We start from the raw sequence: 22215 nt of genomic DNA, 5'->3' as shown, positions 1-22215 counted from the left end.
AGCCAAATTATGGAAAGAGCCCAAATGTCCATGGATGGATAAAGAAGATGTGCACACACATATACACACACAATTACGGAAAGAGCCAACAACAGCCAAATTACGGAAAGAGCCCAAATGTCCATGGATGGATAAAGAAGATGTGCACACACATATACACACACAATGAAGTATTAAAAGAATGGCACTCAAAAAGAATGAAATCTTGCCATTTGCAACTACATGGATAGAACTGGAGGGTATTATGCTAGGCAAAATTAGCCAGTCAGAGAAAGACAAATATATGTCAGAGAAAGACAAATATATGATTTCACTCATATGAGGACTTTAAGATACAAAACAGATAAACATATGGGAAGAGAAGCAAAAATGATGTAAAAACAAGGATAAGGCAAAACATAATAGACTCTTAAAATATAGACAACAAACTGAAAGTTGCTGGAGGGGTTGTCAGTGGGGGGGATGGGCTAAATGGGTAGGGGGCATTCGGGAGGACGCTTGTTGGGATGAGCACTGGGTGTTATATACATAGAGGATGAATCACTGGAATCTACTCCTGAAATCATTATAGCACTATATGCTAATTTGGATGTAAATAAAAGTAAAACAAACAAGAAAGAAAAAAAATAAAGACACACCTCTCAAATGTGACAGAGACTATCAAACTGCCATCCAAAAATATTGTACTGGTATTAACTTGAACTTTAACTTCAGTGACATAATGATATAATAGAAAGTTTAGGGCGCTTAGGTGGATGTACGTTAAGCATCTGACTCTCAGTATCAGCGCAAGTCATAATCTCAGGGTTCTAGAGTTCAAGCCCCATTATCGGGCTCTGTGCTGACAGTGTGGGGCCTGCTTGAGATACTCTCTCTTCCTCTTGCTCTCTGCCCCTCCAGTGTGCACTCTCTCTCCCTCCCTCCCTCTCTCAACAAATAAACTTAAAAAAAAAAAAGAAAAGGTTATGTTGGTGAATATGTTTTCACGTTCTCATTTGATTTGAATCAAACACTAATGATGATAATAATAATAATAAATTGCATTTGTGGACTCATTTATTTCATTTCTGGCTCATCATGCCCTTCATGTACTAATCATAAAACTACTACTACATTCCCTTAAAAAAAGGTAAGGGAGGAGATAAACTTCCCAAGTTCACTCAACTAATAAATAATTTGGCTGCGATTCAACCTAGTCTGCTCCAGAGCCCTTGCTATTAACCACTATGATCTACTGCCATAGTAGTTATCACTGTCCCAGTACACAGAGACTCAGAAGGAATTTAAGTACAGTCTATTTCATCTGCAGTTTATCTTGGGGAGACTCACTATTATAAAAAAGTATATCCAATTGGTTTTTTTCTTCTCTACTATAGGATAAAAAAAAGTGTTTAATACCAAAGTACTTATCTCAGTTAAGGAGGGTTAATTTAAATTGCACAAGTCCCAAAGATTATTACCAGCTTAAATGTACAAACTAACAATTAGTGGAGCTAGGCAATCTTATAAAATTAATGTTTAGTTCAGTTCACAGTTCATGTTCTTAACCCCAATTTTCTCTGTATGGCTCATTCTTATGAAAATGGAATATTTCTGTATTGCCGGTATAGTCATTTACTTTACTGGGGTTTCAGACAACTCTGAAGTCAATGGAATAACATTTATTACAGGGCTAAATTGCTGATAAATACTTGATACAAAATGTCTTCTCAAAACATGGTCTGTGTAAGTAGTATTTTTTTCAATAAAAAATTCAATTTCAGAATATGATTTTTAAATTCCAGCATGAATTATCTTACTTACCAATGTTTTTGATACAGGAAATACTTCTGACTTTACTATGCTTTCTAACGATTTTAGTAAAAGGGTCAAAACTTCAGAACCTGGTCTCTCTTTTTTGTTACCTATCAAAAAGGAAAAGGAAGAATGTGGTTCTAAACATACAAGTATTTTTAGGGGTGAAAATACAGTATTTTTAGGCATAAAAACATATACTTAGCTAAGAAAGGTTAATTTTTAAAATAAATCAATAAATTGCCTCGTTTAAAAGAAAATTACAGTCTGGAAGCTATATGCTTCAAAAATTGACTCTAAAATAATTTTATTTATAAAAGCCAAACAATTCACTGAGTTCTATAAAAATTATTTGATCAGTATTACAGTAGTTACCTGATTCAATGATTGATTTCATCAAGCTAATTAGTTCCTTCCAAATAGCATTGACAACTGCCTCTGCCAAACAAAACAAAACAAACTTTAGAAATGAAGCAGACAGTACTATAAAGGCTCACCCTTTTACCCTTATGCTAAAGAAGTTGAGCAATTCTTAGTCTAAAATAGAATTCTTATAATATTCAGCCTTGTAATCAGTTTATGAAACACTATCACAACGCTGTTTAAAGAAATGTTTTTTCAAACTGTAACACATTAACACTGGGTCATGGAACTTAAGGATAATTATTTTCTCCTTTCTAGTACCTGTATTTTCTTTATTGAACACCTTTTGCTGCTGACAGAAGGAAAAAAATAAAGATTCAAAAGGACACCTGAAAACCAGCCAGTTAAATAGCTAACGATTTCATTTTTGAAATTTCTTCACAATATCTGACAGGCTATGAAACATAGGAGTTTTGAGTGTGGAAGCTGGAGCCACAGAGCCCAGGTCTGAATCACAGCTCCACCACTTACTATGTGACTTTGCACAAGTTATTTACTTCTATGTACAACGCAATTTCCTCATCTAAAAAACAAAGGTTATTCTAAGGATTAAATGATTTATATGTAAAGGTCCTGCAGCATAATCTGGGCAAAAGATGGCAATATGTAAATATTTCCTATTCTACTTTTTTAAACACAGGTTTAAACAAACAAAAAAATCTTAAGTATTTACCAGAAGCATCTTTTCCAACCGCAACAAAGCTATCATGAACAGCAGTGATAAGCGTACTTGCATGTTTGGAAAAAAAAGAAGAGCTGCTGATTAATGGATGTTCGAGTGGCTCTAAAAAAGAAAAAAAAAGACAATTATGCCGATCCAAAGCTTTATGAAATAAATGTATCGATATAAAATTTTAGGTGGTTCGACATGTGTTTTCTATTAAAAAGATTTATGCTTATATCACACAGAATTCCAGAATATTTGGGCTGTGGGGGAAAAAAGCATGTCTTCTCACCCCAATGTACTATGATCTGAACAGTTTTTAAAAAGTAAATACCTAAGCTCAGTACAAGTTTGTTTTGCTTAGCAAAACTCAAGACTTCTGGACCCAACAAAAAATGAAGCAGCATTTCAAGTCCCAAAAGTTGAATAGAGGGGATTGTGGCCATTCCACCAAAATTTGAACTTAAGTTCATCCGAGGAGTTACAGGAGTTCCATATGGGGAAGCACCTTTAAAAAAAAAAAAAAGAAAGAAAAAAGAAAAAAAAAAAGGTAAGTTACATAAGCTAAATTAGCTAACCAAATGAACATATTTTGTTTACTTCATTTCAGTGAAATGTATTTTTAAAAGTAAATACTTTGTTTCTCAAATAAAAGTTGAGTTCTTGTTTAAAACCTGTTAAGAGTTCCTAATTAGTAGGTTAAGAACAAGATTACTGTCACTTACCAATTCTAATGTTTTATTACTTATTTTTTGAGAAAGAGAGCATGAGTGGGGAGGGGCAGAGAGAGAGGGAGACACACAGAATCTGAAGTAGGCTCCAGGCTGAGCGTCAGAGCCCAACTTGGGGCTTGAACTCACAAACCACAAGATCATAACCTGAGCCGAAGTTAGACGCTTAACTGACTGAGCCACCCAGGTGCCTCTGTCAGACACCACTTAAATGAAGATAATTTTACTATGAAATATTAATATGCACACATTTCTAACACTTAAATATAAAAATCTGACTATAACAAAATAATATACAGCAAATCATTTTCTTTCAATACTATATATGCTAAGCCACTTTTTAAAAAACATCTGTTAAGATCTGTTGTTTTTAATAACTCTAAGGTTCTGGTTCTGAAACAAACTCAACAGTCATTTGTAATATATCTCACAGATACAGTTGAAAAACGTAGATCTTCAACTACAACAATGCAAGTACAACAGTAACACATAAGGAAAACAAGAGTATAGAATGGATTTTGTGATAAGGGAGCCAAAATTACAAAGTGCTTCACTTTATATGAATAACACTTAGCAAAGGTTTCATTTCAAGTCCTTTTTAAAAACAGAAGAAGAACCAAGTATGTCTACCTTACCTTTGTGTATAGGAGTCATGGGATTTAAACCGGGAGAAGTAGCTACACGAGATGAACTGCCTTGAGGCAAAGCATTAGAATCGATGCTTATTGTACTCTGAATCAGAGGCACGCACACCTATTGGGGTTAAAAACAAAAAGAAAGGGAAACTATCTCTAAACTACCTAATTATCCATAATTTTTTTAAAGTCTTGCATAATACAGTTAAATTTAAGAAGCAATCTAAATTCTTTTGATATGTTGAATCCTACTGGCTGTTTGGATGCACTGCCTAAATACTAAAATTGGAAAAGTAAACATTTTTATTACAACTATATTTGCCATGTGTAATACCTGTAAGTTTCATTACTAAATTCCAAATGGGAAATTATATCTGTAAATAATGCCTGAGTTTTAATGCTATTGGTAGAGACTCATTTTAAGCTTTTAAAAAATTCACCCTAAGAAAATATAAACTAAGACAACCTCAAGCTCATTTTCTAAGATCGTTCCAGTACCAATCAAATCTAGCCAATGCATAACTTCAACCAATGAATGTGTGGGACAACTGGGTAAGATAAGCCCACTAGGACCTCATAATGGTAGAATTTGGAAAAATTATGATCTCAAGTTACATATTACCATTAATGCCCAATTCTAATTAACTCATGCTATTAAGTTTAAAATCTTTAATACATTAATTAAAATTTTACAAACTTTCTAAAAATTCCAGTATATTACAAAACCCCAAGAATATACTATACTCACTGCTGTGCAATTGTGTATATAGACAAAAAGACTAAGACTACAGATTTAAAAGTAAAATGTACTCCAAAAACCCAGATAAAGAAATGAAAAAGATAAAAGAAATTATCAGAGCTATCCTTTTTTTTACTTATTGTACAAATATTCAGAAACCAAAGATGGGATTCATTGCAAAAATAAAGGAAGTATAAGTAAGATTAAATAAACTTTATGTCTAAATGCCAGCAAGGGCAGTTGGCAAGATGGTGCCAGCAGGGGGGTGAAGCTGCTGCTGGGCCCCAGTGGGTCCACCATAGCGGCTGCCAGCATGACCTGACCAGCAAGGAGGAAGAGGGCCAAAGCCTATGGTCCTCAGATTAGATAGAGAATTTGTTACCATTTTGTAGCCTAGAAAGTTACAAAAAAATAAGAACTGATCCAACTTTTATCAACCAAGTGTAGCACTTGATTTCTATTTCAGTAATGTTGATTTTATTCTCAATTACATTCTAAATGTTACGGAATTTCCTTTCAAAAATCTTTCAAAATGACTTTAGATATTTGAGTGTTTGCTGGTTGAGAAAGCTTTAGAGGCTCCATTTCACACAACTGGAGAATCTTTTGAGGGAAATAAAAAATTCTGTGTTAGGAAGAAAAGATTTTTTATATATTGTGATCTGCTAACACAGCAAATGTAATACTGAAAGAATAGACTGTTAAGAATTTAAGAACACGTTAAAAAATTCCAATCATTAGAGCCAAAACTTATATTACCTGTTCAAAATTAGCAGGAAGATGAGGTCCAAGTCTCATTAGTAAATACCACCAGACTTCTAGTTTTGTTAGTGCTAGAGTTTCTGTTCTCACATGGATGGAACTCAAAGGCTGCATTAACAACTTCAGTCTTTTCGCACTGCATAATATTTCTTAAAAGAAAATAAGCACATGGGCAAAAACATGTAAGAAGTTAAGATAAATTTTGTGGTTTTGCTAAAAACTAAATTTTAAAACTAAGTATGTAAGTCTCCTTTTATCATCGCAAGAGAATAGATTAAAAATAATTTTTTTTTAGGGGCATCTGGGTGGCTCAGTCGGTTAAGCGTCCAACTTTGGCTCAGGCCATAGTCTCACAGTTCATGTGCTCGAGCCCCGTGTCGGGTTCTGTGCTGACAGCTCAGAGCCTGGAGCTCACACGTTCCCTCTCTCTCTCTCAAAAATAAACATTAAAAAAAATTATTTTGGGAGGCACCTGGTGGCTCAGTCAGTTAAACGTCCCACTCCGGCTCAGGTCATGATCTAATGTTTCTTGACTTTGAGCCCCGCCTCAGGCTCTATATGCTGACAGCTCAGAGCCTGGATCCTGCTTCAGATTCTGTGTCTCCCTCTCTCTCTCTGCCCCTCCCCTGCTTGTGCTTTCTCTCTTAAAAATAAAAAATACTTTATAAAAAAATTTTTTAAACCACCAACTGTTCTTGTTACACCTCAAATTTTCACTTTGACAAACTCCAATACAACTAGATTGTACTTAAGATGGCCATAAATAAATAAATAGAATAAATAATGTTTATTAGATACTGTGTGTGCGCCAGGGACAATTTTCCCAAGAGACATTTGGCAACATATATGGCATCTCTGGCTGTTAGACCGGAGAGGGAGGAGGTACAGAGAATGCTGTTGGCATCTAGAATGCACCCAGGGATACTGCTAAACTTCTTTCAACACATGGGATAGTCCTCCACAACAAACCATCCAGCCTAATATTCCATGTGAGTGTAACAACTGGGGATACATAAAAAGACCTCTGTGCTCAAGTAAGTTATCAAAAAGACTTAATAGGGATTTTGAAACATCTGTCCAGCTGTGTTATTTGATGAAACTGCATTAATATTTCTGACAGTTACTTTGCCATTTAGGTTGCACAATTAACATTTCTATAAAGAAAATAAAGTCAAACCACTGTGCAAACAAATACTCTAATCCTTTTTGAACTCCTACTGTACTTATGAGAAGAGTGCTACAATAATATCCCTACAGCAGAAATTGACAGTTACCATATTTTTAGTTACCTCTTTCACTCAGGACAGTGATGGATACCCAATATTTTATTCCTTTACTCAGTATCCCATTTAGCCATTCTACCCAATGAGATTTAAAGGGAAGTGTATGTAGAATTTCTGGAAAGCTCTAGAGATAGATGGCTCAGCTGGGAAGAAATTCATTTTTGCTCTTCTGCCTTCTCCCTTTCCTGTAGTCTATAATTAAGGCATACTGAGGATAACAGAAGAGAAAGGCAGGCAGCTGATTCCTTAAGACTTCTTGGATCCATAATACCAGGGCCAGACTTTTTAACTCTGGACTTATTTCAAATGAGATAGCATTTTATTTACCTTCTTTAAATTATGTCTATTTTATGCTTTAACACTCCACTTTTACACAAGTCCAATAGGTTTAGTCCAGAACGTTAACTTGCATTACCAGTTCATAAACAAAAAGGTAACATTTACAATTTGTGCCTGGCAATGTACTTTTACCAACATTTTCAATGAAATTATAGGTAATAAAAATAATCACTTTATAAAACACACTAAGGAAAAAGGGATTAATGATCTTCACCAGAGAAAAATATAACATGAAATCAACATTACTTAGCAGATCTTATAAACATCCAATATTGTTTGTATCTAAGGTAAGTGGGTACTCACACTGATCTACTTTTGGGCTACATACTTTCTCAAATTTACAGTTGACCCATCAACAATATAGGTTTGAATTGCATTGGTCCACTTATACAGATTTTTTTTTTACAGTATAGTACTGTAAAGATATTTCCTCTTAATGATCTTAACGTTTCTTTTTTCTAGCTTACTTTATCCTAAGACCAGAGTTTACAATACATAAACAAAATACAGGTTAATCAACTATTTATGTTATTGGTAAGGCTTCTGGTCAACAGTGGGCTACTTGTAGTTAAATGTGGGGGGAGTCAAAAGTCATATACAGGCTTTCAATTGTGGTGGGGTGTTGGTGCCCCTAACTCTCACACTGTTCAAGGGCCAACTATATATCAAACACCTCTGCTAGGCAACAGGAAGATAAAGTAAATCAAAAGGAGTCAATTCTACACATTAGTAGCAATGACCCACTATTAGGTACTGTTCCAAAGGTCCTGAAAAAGTTCATCAGTCACTGATACTTTTGTTCCATAGCAATCATAATTTTTTAGCTGTAAATTTCAAAAATGCCTATCCTTTTAAATTCTATTTTTAGCTACAAGTTTATTCTCTTAAAATAAAAAAAAAATATTTAACAGGTTATTTCAATATAAAGCCCAAAAGATCAGAAAAGCTTTGTTCTTTTCATCTTGCTTGAGTGAAACCCATAGAAAAATAAAAAATTTTAAATAAGACTTACTTACCTGGATTCAAAGCAAAATTATCTATTAAACTCTTCCAGGCAATAAATGCTATTTTTTTAATCATGGGTGCTCCACTACGAAATCCTAGTTCTTCCAGCTGTAATAGAGAATTAATGAAACTCCCACTTCGATGCAAGGTCTAAAAATGAAAAATCATTAGAAAGTTATTTACCTGACTAAAACAATATACAGGCACTATTATTAACCTAATTCATTCAGTGTTAGCTATGTAAAGTCTTAAAAACTTAAGTTTAAAATGTACTGATTTTTATACGTACACTCAAAACTCAAGATCACAAAATATAAGGCTCCATAAAGTACATAATGCATAACACAGAACATTTCTAAGACATTAGAGAAAATGAGGAAGGTTTAAGAAAAATCTCAAATTTTACCAACATAACGGTATCCGTAAGAAAATCAGTAATTAAAAAAAGTAAGAAATGTTGAACCCTGAAACTAATAGTTTTTTAAAATATACTCAAAAAGACAAAACGTTAAGGGAAAAATGGACAGATGACAAGTAAATTATGAATAACAAGGAAAAATATGTTAAAAATGAAACCACAATCTCAACCGGCTGTAAATCACATCCAAACTGAACAGAATAACAAAAAATAACTTGCTTAGAGAATCCATAAGTAAAAGCTAGTAGAGCTAATAAATTCAGTATACAAGATCAACACACAAAAATCAGCTGTGTTTCTACACAACAGCAATGAACAATCTGAAAAGGAAATCAGGTATTTCCATTTACAATAGCATCTAAAAGAATTAAAACTTAGAAATAAATCTAACCAAGGAGGTGAAAGACTCGTACACTAAAACCTATCAAGTATTGCCGAAAAACATTTAAAAAGACCTAAATAAATGGAAAACCATCCCATGTTCATGTATAGAAAGATTTTTTAATACCATTAAAATGTCAATTATTACACAGGGCAATCTACAGATTCAACACAATACAAAAATAAACTCAAAAGGAATCAAATATAAAAAGTTATGAGAACTAAAACTATAAAAATCCTACAAAAATGCACAGGGAAAAAGATTCATGGCACTGGAATTGGCAACAATTTCATGTCTATGACACCAAAAGCACAGGCAATTAAAGAAAATCTAATTTTTATGGGACTTCAAAACTAAAAACTCCTGGGCACCTGGGTGGCTCAGTCGGTTTAGCATTCAACTCTTGGATTTAGCCTGAGTCATGCATGATCTCACAGTTTGTGAGTTCAAGCCCCACATCTTGGGATACCCTCTCTCACTCTCTCTGCCTTTCCTCTTGCTCATTCACTTTCTCTCTCTCTCAAAATAAACTTAAAAACTAAAAACTCCTGTGCACCAAAGGATATTATCAATTGAAAAGATATTTGAAAAAAATATTCGAAAAATATTTGAAAATCCCATACCTATAAGGGTTAACATCCAAAATAAAGAACTCCTCCTACAACTCAACAACAAAAATGAACCACCCAAATAAAAAGTGGGCAGGGCTGCCTGAGTGGCTCAGTCGGTTAAACATTCAAGTCTGGATTTCAGATCAGGCCATGCATGATCTCACGGTGGGGCTCTAGGATCAAGCCCCACATCGGGCTCTGTGCTGGGCATAGAGGGTGCTGAAGATTCTCTCTCTCTCTCTCTCTCTCTCTCTCTCTTTCTCTCTCTCTCTCTCTCTCTCCCTTTCCCCCAACAACTCCCCGGTGCTCTTGCTCTCTATAAAAACAAAAACCCACCAGCCACAAAACAACTTATTGAGTTACACTATAACTACTATGGATATCACTTGGATTACCATGAGAAAAACCAAAAGGAAAGCTCTAGAATGTTCAAACTGGTGTGAAAGCTAAGCACTACCATAAACAGCACCATGCTAAAAAAAAAAATACAAATAAAAACTACGATTAAGAAAACGTATTAAAGGGAAACACCAAACTTAAGAGTGACTAAAAGATTCACAGGGAATAGTACCTGCTATTTACTGGACACAGTGGGACAGCCCTGAGCTAAAGTACTTTCAAATATGATTAAAACCAGAAAGGGGAAGCAGGAAAATGGGAAGGCCCTCTGCCCAAGGTTAATGCCCAGGAAGAAAGAAATTCTAAGTTATTCAAACAGGAAAGGGAAAGAAGAGGTTGGTTGCTGTAACTAGTCTGCTCCACTGGAAACGGCTTTATACGAAAATCACCTAAATGTGAAAAATTCATTAGGCCAATAGACTTATGTTTCAAGAAGGCCGACATAATACAGCTCAGCCTGAAAGTCACCTTTTACCTCATCATATGGTATAAAGAAAAACCCTTTATCCCCACTATATACAACTTTGGGTATTACTACCAAAGGTATTGTCATGGACAAAGATGTAAGCAAGCTGGGTCCTGTGACACAACAAACACGTAAGGTTATTCTGTAGAAATATGCCCAAGTTACTAGCAATCCTGAAAATGATGGATGCAGAGATGCGGTCTTACTGGCTTGACAGCAGTTACATACAAGTAACTGTTTACAATTACTGAAGACTGCACACCAATCAGGAAAACCCACCATTACTATGATTATTTCTTGTATGTCTGCAATCACCAAGAGAACTATTTACTGTATTGTCAAAAACATGAAAATGGCCCAGTTTTATAAAACAAAATGTTCTGGAATGGCTATCATATCAAAAAACAACAACAACAACAAAAAAACAAGTTTGGCAAGGATGTGGGAAAATTGGAGCCCTGGTGTATTACTGGTAGGAATGTAAAATAGTGCAGCCACTGTGGAAAACAGTTTGGAACCAGCAATTCCACTCTTACACATATATCCAAGAGAACGAAAAGTAGAGAATACAAAAGATATTTGTACACCAAAGTTCACAGCAATTATTCACAATAGCTGAAAAGTAGAAACAACTCAAATATCTGTCAACAAATGAGTAAACAAACTGAGTTATACACCATGAAATATTCAGTTGTAAGAATGAAATTTAGTTAATTCCTACAACATGAATAAAACTTGAAAAAATGATGTCTAGCATAAACCATAAATAGAAAGACAAATAGTGCATGATTCCATTTATGTGGGATGCCTAGAATTAGCAAATCCATAGACAGCAAGTAGAACAGCAGTTACCAGAGGCTGGGGCTAGGAGACCAAAGAAGTTCTTGCTTAACATATATAAAATTGTTGGAGAATATAAAGTTTTGGGTATAGATAATAGTGACGTTTACAAAACTTATGTATATATTTAATGACAATGAAATGTACGTAGGACGGTTACAATAAATACGTTTATTTATCACAGCAAAGAAAAACACCTCCCCTATCCTTAAAAAAAAACCTGGCGGGGCGCCTGGGTGGCTCAGTCGGTTAAGCGGTCGACTTCGGCTCAGGTCATGATCTCACGGTCCGTGAGTTCAAGCCCCGCGCCGGGCTCTGTGCTGACAGCTCAGAGCCTGGAGCCTGTTTCAGATTCTGTGTCTCCCTCTCTCTGACCCTCCCCCGTTCATGCTCTGTCTCTCTGTCTCAAAAATAAATAAACGTTAAAAAAAAAAAAAAAACTTAAAAAAAAAAAAAAACCTGGCTTAAAGAAGACAGAACATGTGGTTGATCCTCATTATTCATCAAAATTAAGTTCTATAAAGTCCACTGCAAACACTGTGTTAGCAAGTACTGAGCCCTTGCTCCTAGGGAAGATGCAGGTTAGGTTCCTATGAGAACCTTTTCTGTCAACCAATCGACATCAATATTATATTTATTTCTGTTTAAAGATACCGTATGTATTGTTGATTCACGAACAATGAACTCACAGCCAACAGCACTGTAACTCATGCCTGAACAGAGCTTATCTAATACGTGTAATTTCTGAGGCGCCTGGGTGGCTCTGTTGGTTAAGCGTCCAACTTCATCTCAGGTCATGATCTTGTGGCCGGTGGGTTCAAGCCCCGCGTTGGGCTTTGTGCTGACAGCTCAGAGCCTGGAGCCTGCTTCACATTCTGCGTCTCCCTCTCTGTCTGTCCCTTCCCCGCTCATGCGTGCGCTCTCTCTCTCTCTCTCTCAAAAATAAATACAAACATTAAAGAAAATTTTAAAAAATAATACATATAATTTCTCCCCAGGGCACATCACATAATCTTCCTGTGCTTAAGAATCATGGACAACACTTTGGCACTAAGCCTGAGGGTCATTTAAAACTAAATTCACCAAGAAAAAGTACAAAACGTGGAAAATATGTCACCAAGCGGATTATGAAAAGGACACCTGTTTACAAATGAATACTGAGAGCTCAAATAAAAAGGCAGAGCATAACGTTGCTCTACCTCAGCTGGGAACCTGCACGCTGGGGTGGATCTCTTTTGCCATTTTGCAGATTTGCAATTGACTGGAAAAGCAAAAGTATTTACAGTGGGTTTGCAAACAAATTTTATTAAGCAGCTGAATTTACATCTATAGGATCAGCTCCACTATATAAAGTTAAGAGACGAAAGAAACTCATGTATAAACTATGAAATATTCATGATCTGTGGACTTACCTTCCCAAGAAGTTTGACAAACAAAGGCCACAATTTTAACACATAAGTCTCATTCTTACTCATAAATAGCTTTTGGAGTTCTGAAAGTAATTTCTGCAAACAAATGCAAAAATATTTACCAAAAGACTCTTGGGAAAACAAAATATGCAGTATCAGACTATCTTAGTTGAATAGCTTTTCCCAATATTTTATTAGAAAATTTCCAAGTATACAGCAAAGCTGAAAGTTTTACATTGAATTTCCAAATATAAATACATACCATTAACATCTTACTATAACTGTCTTATCACAAATCTGGCCATTCCTCCATCTATCAGTTGAGCTTAATTTTCTTCTACCAATATACGTTTCCCAGAAAACCAGCATGTATACCATAAGAGTTCAAATGATAACATTTTAACTTAAAAATACATTAACAGCTTCATGGGTAGCAGACACCTGAGAACATTTAAGTTCAAATTTATGAAGAATTTTATATATACTCTTGGAAAATAAATTTATCAAAATAAAAAAACTTGCAAAGACATTGGAGCTACTTTAGTAGTCTCCAAACATTACCATAAGGCCTCTCGAATTTTAAAAAATAAACAAAATCCCAGGTTTAAAAATCTGGAAGGCTCCCTCACTACACCTGGATTACTGAAGTTACCTCTGAAGTACCTTCCCTTCTTCTACTCAACTCCTCTAGAGTCTATTCTCAACACAGGCACAGCAATCCCTTTAAAGCCCAAGTCAGTACATATAACACTCAATACTCAAAACCTTCAAATACAGTTTTCAATAAAAGAAAGTGAAAAATTCCTTACAATATCCCCCAAGGTCCTATGTGATTTGGCCCTCTGTTCCTCTGACATCATCTCCTATCCTCTCACCCTCATTCACTCTATCATATTGCCCTTGCCAGTGTTCACTGAACACCGACTAACACACAACCATCAGAACAGGGCCCTTTGCTCTCAGCTTCTCCTGCCTGGAATTAACTGACTCCATATTATCCAAGTAGCTAATTCTTGTACCACTTTCAAATCACTGCTCAAATATCCTATTCTTTTTCCTTCCCTGACTGCCACACCCTTCCTCTACAATGGCACTCTTCATCTAGTCTGTTTTCCATCATGTTCTTCACTGAATATACTGTATTCTTTACTGCCTCTCCCACTAGACAATAAGCTCCACAAGTTCCTTTTGTTCTTTGCTATATTCAGTGTCTAAAACAATGCCTGGCATATACAGATGCTAAATAAATATTTGTTACAAGAAATAAAGATAGAAAAGCTTATTAGGAAAAGTTATTAGTAAACAATACATTATATGCACTTATGTGCTTTAAATTTATACCTACTGAGATTGTGTAAAACAATCCAAATAGCACTCAAATTAATGTTCTCCCTTTTCCAGAAATGCAATCCCTTTCGGGGCGCCTCGGTGGCTCAGTTGGTTGAGTGTCCCAACTTCGGCTCAGGTCATGACCTCACATTTTGGGAGTTCAAGCCCCGCGTAGGGCTCGGTACTGACAGCCTGGAGCCTGCTTCTGATTCTGTATGTATCTCTCTCTCTCTCTGCCCCTCCCCTGCTCATGCTCTGTCTCTCTTGCTCTCAAAAATAAATAAACATTAAAAAAAAAGAAATGCAATCCCTTTCAATCACTATTCATTGGTGATGAAGTAAAATGCCTAGATCCTACAAACACTGAATAGACACTCCTTCCTTAATCTAGGAGCAGTGTGCCTACACTACCTTAAGCAATTACTTATGTTTTATTCGAAGAGGAGCTTCCTATATCATAATGAAATGATACCACTATGAGCTCTAAGCTTGGGCCAGAAATTTACAATTCAGTATCCAAAAAAATCCTTAAAGTAATACTTACAGTAGTCATAAGCTGCTCTGTGATAGATGCTATTTCTTGTTGTTTTTGAAGCAACAACGGCATTCCCATCTCTAAAGCAGTTGCTCCTCTCAAATGTACCTTTTGGGCAGAATGAACCACTAAAGGTATGACCAGTTTTGCCCACCTAATTGACTCTTCTCCCATTTGAACTGGGGCTTGTTCAATTAGCCTATAATAAAAAAGTCAACGAATAAATTAGCTTGACCTCACCTTTTATGTCTAAACTACTAGGAAAATAAGTAGCACAAAGAAATATACCTAGTACGGTCCATTTGTTTCAGAATATGTACATATACGCATACACACACACAGATCGAACTTTTACTTGCTAATTTGTAGATTTCCATATTACTTTTTTTTAATGGTTATTTATTCGGAGAGAGCACACACACGCAAGCGGGTGAGGGGCAGAGAGAAAGAGGGAGAGAGAATCCCAAGCAGGTGCCGCACCGTCAGTGCAGAGCCCAACTCGAGGCTCAATCTCAAAAACTGTGAGATCGTGACCTGAGCCAAAAATCAAGAGCCGGACACTTAACTGAGCCACCCAGGCATCCCTAGTATCAATGTTTTTATACAATTGAATTTAACATTCTTTTAGAAGATAGCCAGAGAATGGTAACATGTGAGCATCACTCAGGGCATCAGAACACTAAGTAGAGTTAAGGCAAATAGCTCAATTAAAGAAAACTTTAAAGAATGGAAAAACGACGTAAGACAAATCACAGCAAGAAAGTCTTTGTGCTGTCAGTATGTCCTTTAAAGCACAGGGATGGATAGGAAGTTAGGGGATTTTCCTGTTCTCCCATTTGCTGCTAGTCACTGTTATTGCCTTCTGACATATCCCCTAAGTCTACTTGAAAGCCTATTATTCTTTAAACTCTTGCAAAAGCTTTAATGGAAATAATTTTTAAAATCAGAACTCTGTTACCAGCATCAGCACAACCAAGACTTTTTATTTTTATGTACACTCTCTCCCCAACATGGGGCTCAAACACATGACCCCAAGATCAAGAGTCGCATACGTTACCAAATGAACCAGCCAGGCACCCCAACCAAGACTTTATTTTTATGACTCAGTAAAACTAAACAAGGAAACCTACTAATTTAAACTCATCTAATTCCTTCTTTTTCCTGTTATCTTTTCTCCTTGAGACTTTTAGAAGACATTTTCGTTCTTTAAATGTCTAACTCAAAAAAAAAAAAAAAAAAAAAAAAAAAGTCTAACTCAAGTTCCCAAAGTCCACTCTTTGAAGTGAATTCTAAATGTACTGCAATTATTCTTCCAAAGCAGCAAACTCATACCTTATGATGACATTTAATGCTTCATAATCAACAACAGCAGAATGCAGCTCTCCTCTATTAAATACTATTTCTAATGAATCAATTATAGTGGATACCTAAAAGACAGAACCAAATAAATACAAATCAAGTAAACCTGAATTTTTTAAGTGGTGCGTAGTTACGAAAACTTATATAAAAACCATACTCACTACTTTGCCAATGATTTCAGTGGAAAACGTCTGCTTGGATATCACCCAAAGTGCCCTAGTACGTACATTTTTGTCTGAGCTCTTAACACTATCATTCAATTTTAAAAGCAGTTCTTCAATATCTGTGTCTGAAAAACAAGCAGCTTTAATTATGTAAAACAGTTTATATCCTTTAAAATCTCAAATATAGAAATAGAGCAAAACATACTCTACATTGTCAAAAAATTAAATGCATATCCAGAGATTAGGATCAGTGAACCAATGTTGGTATCAAACTTCTTCCCAAAACACAAAACTTTATCAGAGAAAACAAACAGATTTAATTATGTGCAACTGAAAAAACTGTATAGGCATCATTAATAGCCTTGAACATATAAGACAAATTTTGGCAAGATGTTATAAATCCTATACCTCTGCTCTAAAATGAACAACTTCTACTTTAGATTGGGAACATTTCCACATATAAAAAAGAATGGGCAGAAACTTTATACCTTCAGAAAGAAAGATGGTAATAACTTTAAGGAATCCTTATTCCCTATCCCTGATTTCTCCCTCTGTAAAGTTCACCTCCAAGGTTTGCATTAAAATGGCAAACTACAGGGGAGCCTGGGTGGCTCAGTGGGTTGAGAGTCAGACTCTCAGTTTCAGCTCAGGATCTCATGGTTTGTGGGTTTGAACCCCCCCCCCCACCCACCCAATCAGGCTCCACGCTGTGAGCACAGAACCTGCTTGGGACTCTTTCTTCCTCTTTCTGCCCCTCTCTTGTTCTCTCAAATAAATTAAAAAAATAAAATAAAATGGCAAACTACAAAAGAATAATTAAGATTACTTGAAAACTTAGCTACTTTTGGTTCCAAATTACCCCAATACCACTACGTGAAAGATTTTCAATTCAGCATGTTCCTTAGTGCATATGCTTGTTTTATACTACAATAAATGACCATCTAAATTACTAACTTCTAAAGCAGATATGCTTTGTACAGGAAAAGGTTCAATTTTCACTGCAATCATTTTTAAAATAGACTTATGCTCTTTTTAGAGCAAATTTTATGGTATCAGAGTTAAAGCTACATCTAGAAAAAAGATCTTCTAACGATGACAAAACATCATTTCTTTGTCAAAAGCAAATCCTAGACTACAAATCACAAAACTAATAGAAAAGTAACAGTACTTTTAACATACCAAACTATATTTATAAACTCTAAAAAATATTAAGTCATAATAAATTTACCTGATAATCCTGAGGTAATTTTGGGATTATACAAACAAAACCCCAAGGCCTGTAGAGCAGCACTACTGAGGTCTGAGTTTTGACTGGAAATGTGAATCTGTAAAAACAAAAAGCACATTTATTACAAACAATTACAACCGTAAATAAATTCTTAAGGAACAAAAGTGGACCAGAAAACAAAATTATTTTAGCCTAATCAATCAAATGTTTGAGTAGATAAAAAAGGAATAAAATCAGGAGTCATGTACATAGCTTGGCCAAAAAAGGAAGAATGGCACTAGATACAGACCACCTAAAAAAAAGTGTTCTCTTAAAAGATAAAGAATGTCTCCAACTCCACACACCTGAAGGCAATACAAAAAGACAACAAATGGAAAATGATGAAGACACCTCCACAAAAGATAGGCAAAAGACTCAAAGACAAAAGCTGACATTCTAGCTTTAGAGTGGAGTGACACCTCTAAGACAGGGAGGAATTGGAATGTAACATTTACTGAGAATCTAAAGTGATAGAAGCTTTAAGCATTATCTGAATCTTTTAAAAGAAATCCCTACTTTGCAGATTGGAAAATTTGAATGTCCATCTGGAATTCAAAGCCCAATCCATATTACGTATGTGAAAGCTGTAAAATCCCAAACCTGTCAAAGGTAATCTTGCTATATTCCCCAACCCTACAATTATTTGTAACCCTGTGTTTTTCTTGGTACCATTTCCTATTCCAAAGGGATTTATCTTCAAATCCTCCCACTGCTCTGAATCAGATATCCAAGGAATTCTCAGCTATTTGCTGCTCTTGAGCAGGAAAAATAGTCAAGTATATGAACAGACACTTCCTTGGGACACCTCTTTTATAATTAATCAAACAAAACAATAAAAAAGACCAAACTCTGGAGCATATAACAGAACAACCAGTTCAAAGAACCACAAAAAGACAGCCTTAAACACCTATGACTTTGAGAGCTACTGCTGTATCTCCAGGAGAGTATCTATGATCAACTTTTATTAAATATATATTGCCTGAAGGTATTCCTTAACAGTGTTGTCTTCAAGAATGCTTGGGGGGGGTGTTGCGGGGGGGACACCTGGGTGGTTCAGTGGGTTAAGTCTCTGACTTCAGCTCAGGTCATGTTCTCCAGGTTCAGGTTCGGGAGTTCGAGCCCTGTGTCAGGCTCTGTACTGACAGCTTGGAGCCTGCTTCTGATTCTCTGTCTCCCTCTCTCTGCCCCTCCCCCCCTTCATGCTTTGTCTCTCTCTCTCAAAAATAAATAAACATTAAAAAAAAATGTTGTGGGTTCCTAGACTTGATACTAACAGTATTTAGAATAATACAGAAACATGTTGTATTTCGACCAGCCTGGTTCTTGTTCTAAAGGAGTTCAATTATCCTTGCGGTGCTTAATAATTCACCCAGAAAGCTTTTGTTGATTGTCAAGCTTCTGTTGATTTTACTATTAACCACCCACATGCTTCCAAATAATTATTCATCAGGCATTTAAGTTACAAATTCTATTAACAGTGCATGCCACTGAGTTCCTGATCTTGCATGTTCTCAAACACCAAATTTATAAAAATGCATGTTTTCATCGCATCCAATATACTGCTGGAATGTGAAAAATGTAAGGAAAAAAAATGAGACAATACGATTAACGTTGTTTAATAATACTATTAACAAGCCTTGAACTACTACACAAAAAAGCTCCTGCTTACATGAACAAAAAGCACTGAGGACTGTAAGAGGTACACTTAAGGATAAGGAGTACCTTAAATGCCTCAACATTTAGGCAGAAATCATGCTAAAATGTACACTAAATATGACAGAATACTTTTTTTTAAAGCACAAAAACACAGTCATAAAAATAAGAACTCTGGAGATTCAGTTTAACCTTTTCATTCTAAAAAGCAAGGAATTTAGAAGTTGGGTGTTAGGGGCAGTCACAATGCCACTGTATACTCAAGTGAGGATTACAACAGAGGTCCTCAGTCTGATGTTAAACACCTCCCGAAAAATAAGCAAAAAAGATAACAATAACAGTTTTTTAACCAGGCAAGAGTGGCAAAAACTGATGGTGAATGAAGGCTTTAAAAAAACAAAACAAAGACAAAATTACAGAAATCGTTTACTTAGAAGTACACTCCTATCAAAAGGCAGAAAACATGAAATAATCTCTGATAATTGCTTTTAAATTAAAAGCACAGGTTTTAGATTATGTAGCCATAGGCAACATTAGGCAAGTTAAACCAATTTCTTCTACAAAGTGGGGATTAAAGAGTACCCTCATAGGGACATAGAGGATTAAGTGGCAGAATACATGTAAACTAATTTTAAAAGTACTTGATACATATTAAGTACTCAAAATAATCCTGCTTTTGTTTCATTTCAAAATTTTTTTGAATTTATTCATTCTGAGAGAGCAGGGAGAAGCAGAGAGAGAGAGGAGAGGGAGAATCCCAAGCAGGCTCCGAGCTGTTAGCTGGGAGCCCAACTCGAACTCAGGAACCATGAGATCATGACCAGAGCCAAAATCAAGAATCAGAGGCTTCACTGACTGAGCCACCCAGGCGCCTCTCATTTCAAAGCTCTTTTGAGTGGGGCACCTGGGTGACTCAGTCAGTTGAGCATCTGACTTTGGCTCAGGTCATGATCTCACGGTTGGCGGGTTGCAGCCCTGTACTGAGTTCAGAGCCTGGAGCCTACTTAGGATTCTGTGTCTCCCTCGCCGTCTCTCCCTCTCCCCTGCTCACACTGTTGTCACTGGCTCTCTGAAAAAATATTATAAAAAACAACAACAAAGTTCTTATGAGTTAGCTGGTAAAATCTTTTTCCCACAAGGTAAAAACTATTCAATAAACAGAGACATACTTTTAAAACTCTGAATAGCCGAGAAAGTTTTCTCTCAATTTCCATAATGACTTCTTTTCCATCTTCTCCAGTCATTCGACTTAAAAGCAGAAAGAACACAAGGTTATGCAAATGGCACACAAAAGAAATTATAATCATTCCCTAAAATACTCACTTGTATACTCTTTTCTACAATTTGTTAGAATTCTACCAATTTGGTCCAGTGCTTAAAATACTTAATACCTGTATATACAATTTATCATGTAATAATGTCCAAAATTAACGCAGAAAAAAACCCTAAGAATAACTTTTGCATCCAAAATGTACACATTTGGACAGTATCACTATGTGAAAAGCAAACATGAAAACCTAGCTCCAATTACCAATTTACTAGAAATTTACTGTGCCTTTATAGTTTTGTGCCAATTGTTACAATTGTTAGCATTTCCAAATAACTACAGATAATTCAGCAAAATATGATTTGCAACGAAAAAAATACTGCAAGGCATTTGCAATTAAAAATGAAACCCAGGTTACTGCTCCCTATTAAAAAAGCAATTCTGGGTTGCCACGTTGTCCCAAATACATGGGCAACTTACACTGAAAACCATCCGGCCAGCACACCCACTTCTCACGCAACTTAAAAAAAAAAAAAAAAAAAAAAAAAATGCTTCGCCTGCGAGACGCACGTGCAGGCTTCCTCATTCCAAACACACGCCCTGAGCGCTGCAGCAACACCGGGGACGTCACTTAGCACGCAACACCACCCCCCACCTTGCCCACGACCCCGGCCTCCTCATAGCAGGCAGACTTCTAGAATACACAAACTGTTTTGCGTGCCCCACCGCAACTATCTCCTCCCCAACCCCCGCGGGCCTTACCTGGTCAGAGTCAGGTAAGCGTCGGTCTGCTCTCCAAGGGGGGCGGAAGGGTCTTCCAAAGTCTCCAACAGCGGCGCCAGGGGGCTTGCACCCGGGGCCGTCATGTCGGCCACCCTGAGGCACGAACCGGAAAAGGAGAAAATCCAGTGACCGACAGAAACAGCCCCGCAGTGGCTCGGTCGGAGTCCGGGCCCCAGACCCGAGCGCCCGACCCCAGCTTCACTGCACCACTGCATCTACATGCCTGGCCCCTGGCCCCCAAATCCAAGACTCTAACCTCCTCCTGAGCCTCGCAACACGCAGCCGGGTCCACGCTGCGCTCCGGCCCAGGCCCGCTCCCGCCACCACTTTCCCGGGCAGCTTTCAACAGTGGGAGGAGACCCGCGGGGGGCGGGAGAAGCCCGGGGAGCAAGGCACCTAGCCGCGAGGGGGCGGAGGGTGAGCCTCACTGAGGGTTCCTCGCGGCCTAGCACCGTGACCCAGATATTTACCCCACGTATGAAGATCAGGACTGCGTCCTCTCCGCCGCTAACCCGCGGCACCCGGACGAAGCCGGAACTCGACTTTCCCGGCTCGGGCTGTTTACTCTCGCGTGCGGCTCGCTCCCGCCTAGGCCAAGATGGCAGCGGGGGCGGGCCCACGAGCGCGCGGGAGCAGGGCAGGCCTGACGGGAGAGCCTCGAGCCAATCCAACAGGCAGCGGCGCGCCTAAATCATCGATCGCCTCCCTGTTCTGTCGGCTGCTTAGTCTCTCCCAGCAGGGCATCTTGCAGGTGGGGGTGTTTGGGCCTAAATTTAAACGGCGAGGGACATGAAATTCAAAATGTGAGTGAGTCGCCGAAGTTCATCAGACTAAACTTAGTGGGCCTTCAGACTCTTTTCAAACTCCAAGCCCCGTGCTTCTTGAAATATTAGCAACAAATCATATAGTAAGAGGAGATGGGACCATATTGTAATGTTTAAGACTAGGAGCTGCATTG

At 37.1% G+C, this 22215-nt stretch overlaps 1 protein-coding gene across 6 annotated transcripts in view; it reads right to left on the bottom strand.

Annotated features, from left to right (window-relative positions):
* Positions 1 to 21851, bottom strand: part of RIF1 (replication timing regulatory factor 1) — a 68248-nt gene extending 46397 nt beyond the window's left edge. For 2 of the 6 annotated variants that reach the window (XM_042948759.1, XM_042948761.1), the window contains exons 1-15: positions 21728 to 21851; positions 21237 to 21350; positions 20377 to 20455; positions 17516 to 17612; positions 16285 to 16412; positions 16097 to 16191; positions 14774 to 14963; positions 12904 to 12996; positions 8387 to 8525; positions 5746 to 5897; positions 4248 to 4365; positions 3216 to 3389; positions 2891 to 3001; positions 2170 to 2232; positions 1804 to 1904 (exon numbers count right to left, since the gene is read on the bottom strand). In XM_042948759.1, coding sequence (XP_042804693.1) covers positions 1804 to 1904; positions 2170 to 2232; positions 2891 to 3001; positions 3216 to 3389; positions 4248 to 4365; positions 5746 to 5897; positions 8387 to 8525; positions 12904 to 12996; positions 14774 to 14963; positions 16097 to 16191; positions 16285 to 16412; positions 17516 to 17612; positions 20377 to 20455; positions 21237 to 21340 — 1644 coding nt within the window. In that variant the 5' untranslated portion in view covers positions 21341 to 21350; positions 21728 to 21851. Of the gene's footprint in view, positions 1 to 1803; positions 1905 to 2169; positions 2233 to 2890; positions 3002 to 3215; positions 3390 to 4247; positions 4366 to 5745; positions 5898 to 8386; positions 8526 to 12145; positions 12299 to 12903; positions 12997 to 14773; positions 14964 to 16096; positions 16192 to 16284; positions 16413 to 17515; positions 17613 to 20376; positions 20456 to 21236; positions 21351 to 21513; positions 21703 to 21727 lie in introns of those variants that run through there. The other 4 variants (XM_042948762.1, XM_042948760.1, XM_042948763.1 and 1 more) reach the window with 4 other exon arrangements.
* Between the last annotated feature and the right edge of the window lie 364 nt (positions 21852 to 22215).

This window comes from Panthera leo, chromosome C1 (genome assembly GCF_018350215.1).
Source record: "Panthera leo isolate Ple1 chromosome C1, P.leo_Ple1_pat1.1, whole genome shotgun sequence".
Taxonomy (NCBI): domain Eukaryota; kingdom Metazoa; phylum Chordata; class Mammalia; order Carnivora; family Felidae; genus Panthera; species Panthera leo.
Note: the sequence above shows the minus strand (reverse complement) of the source record. Positions and strands in the feature narration are given on the sequence as shown.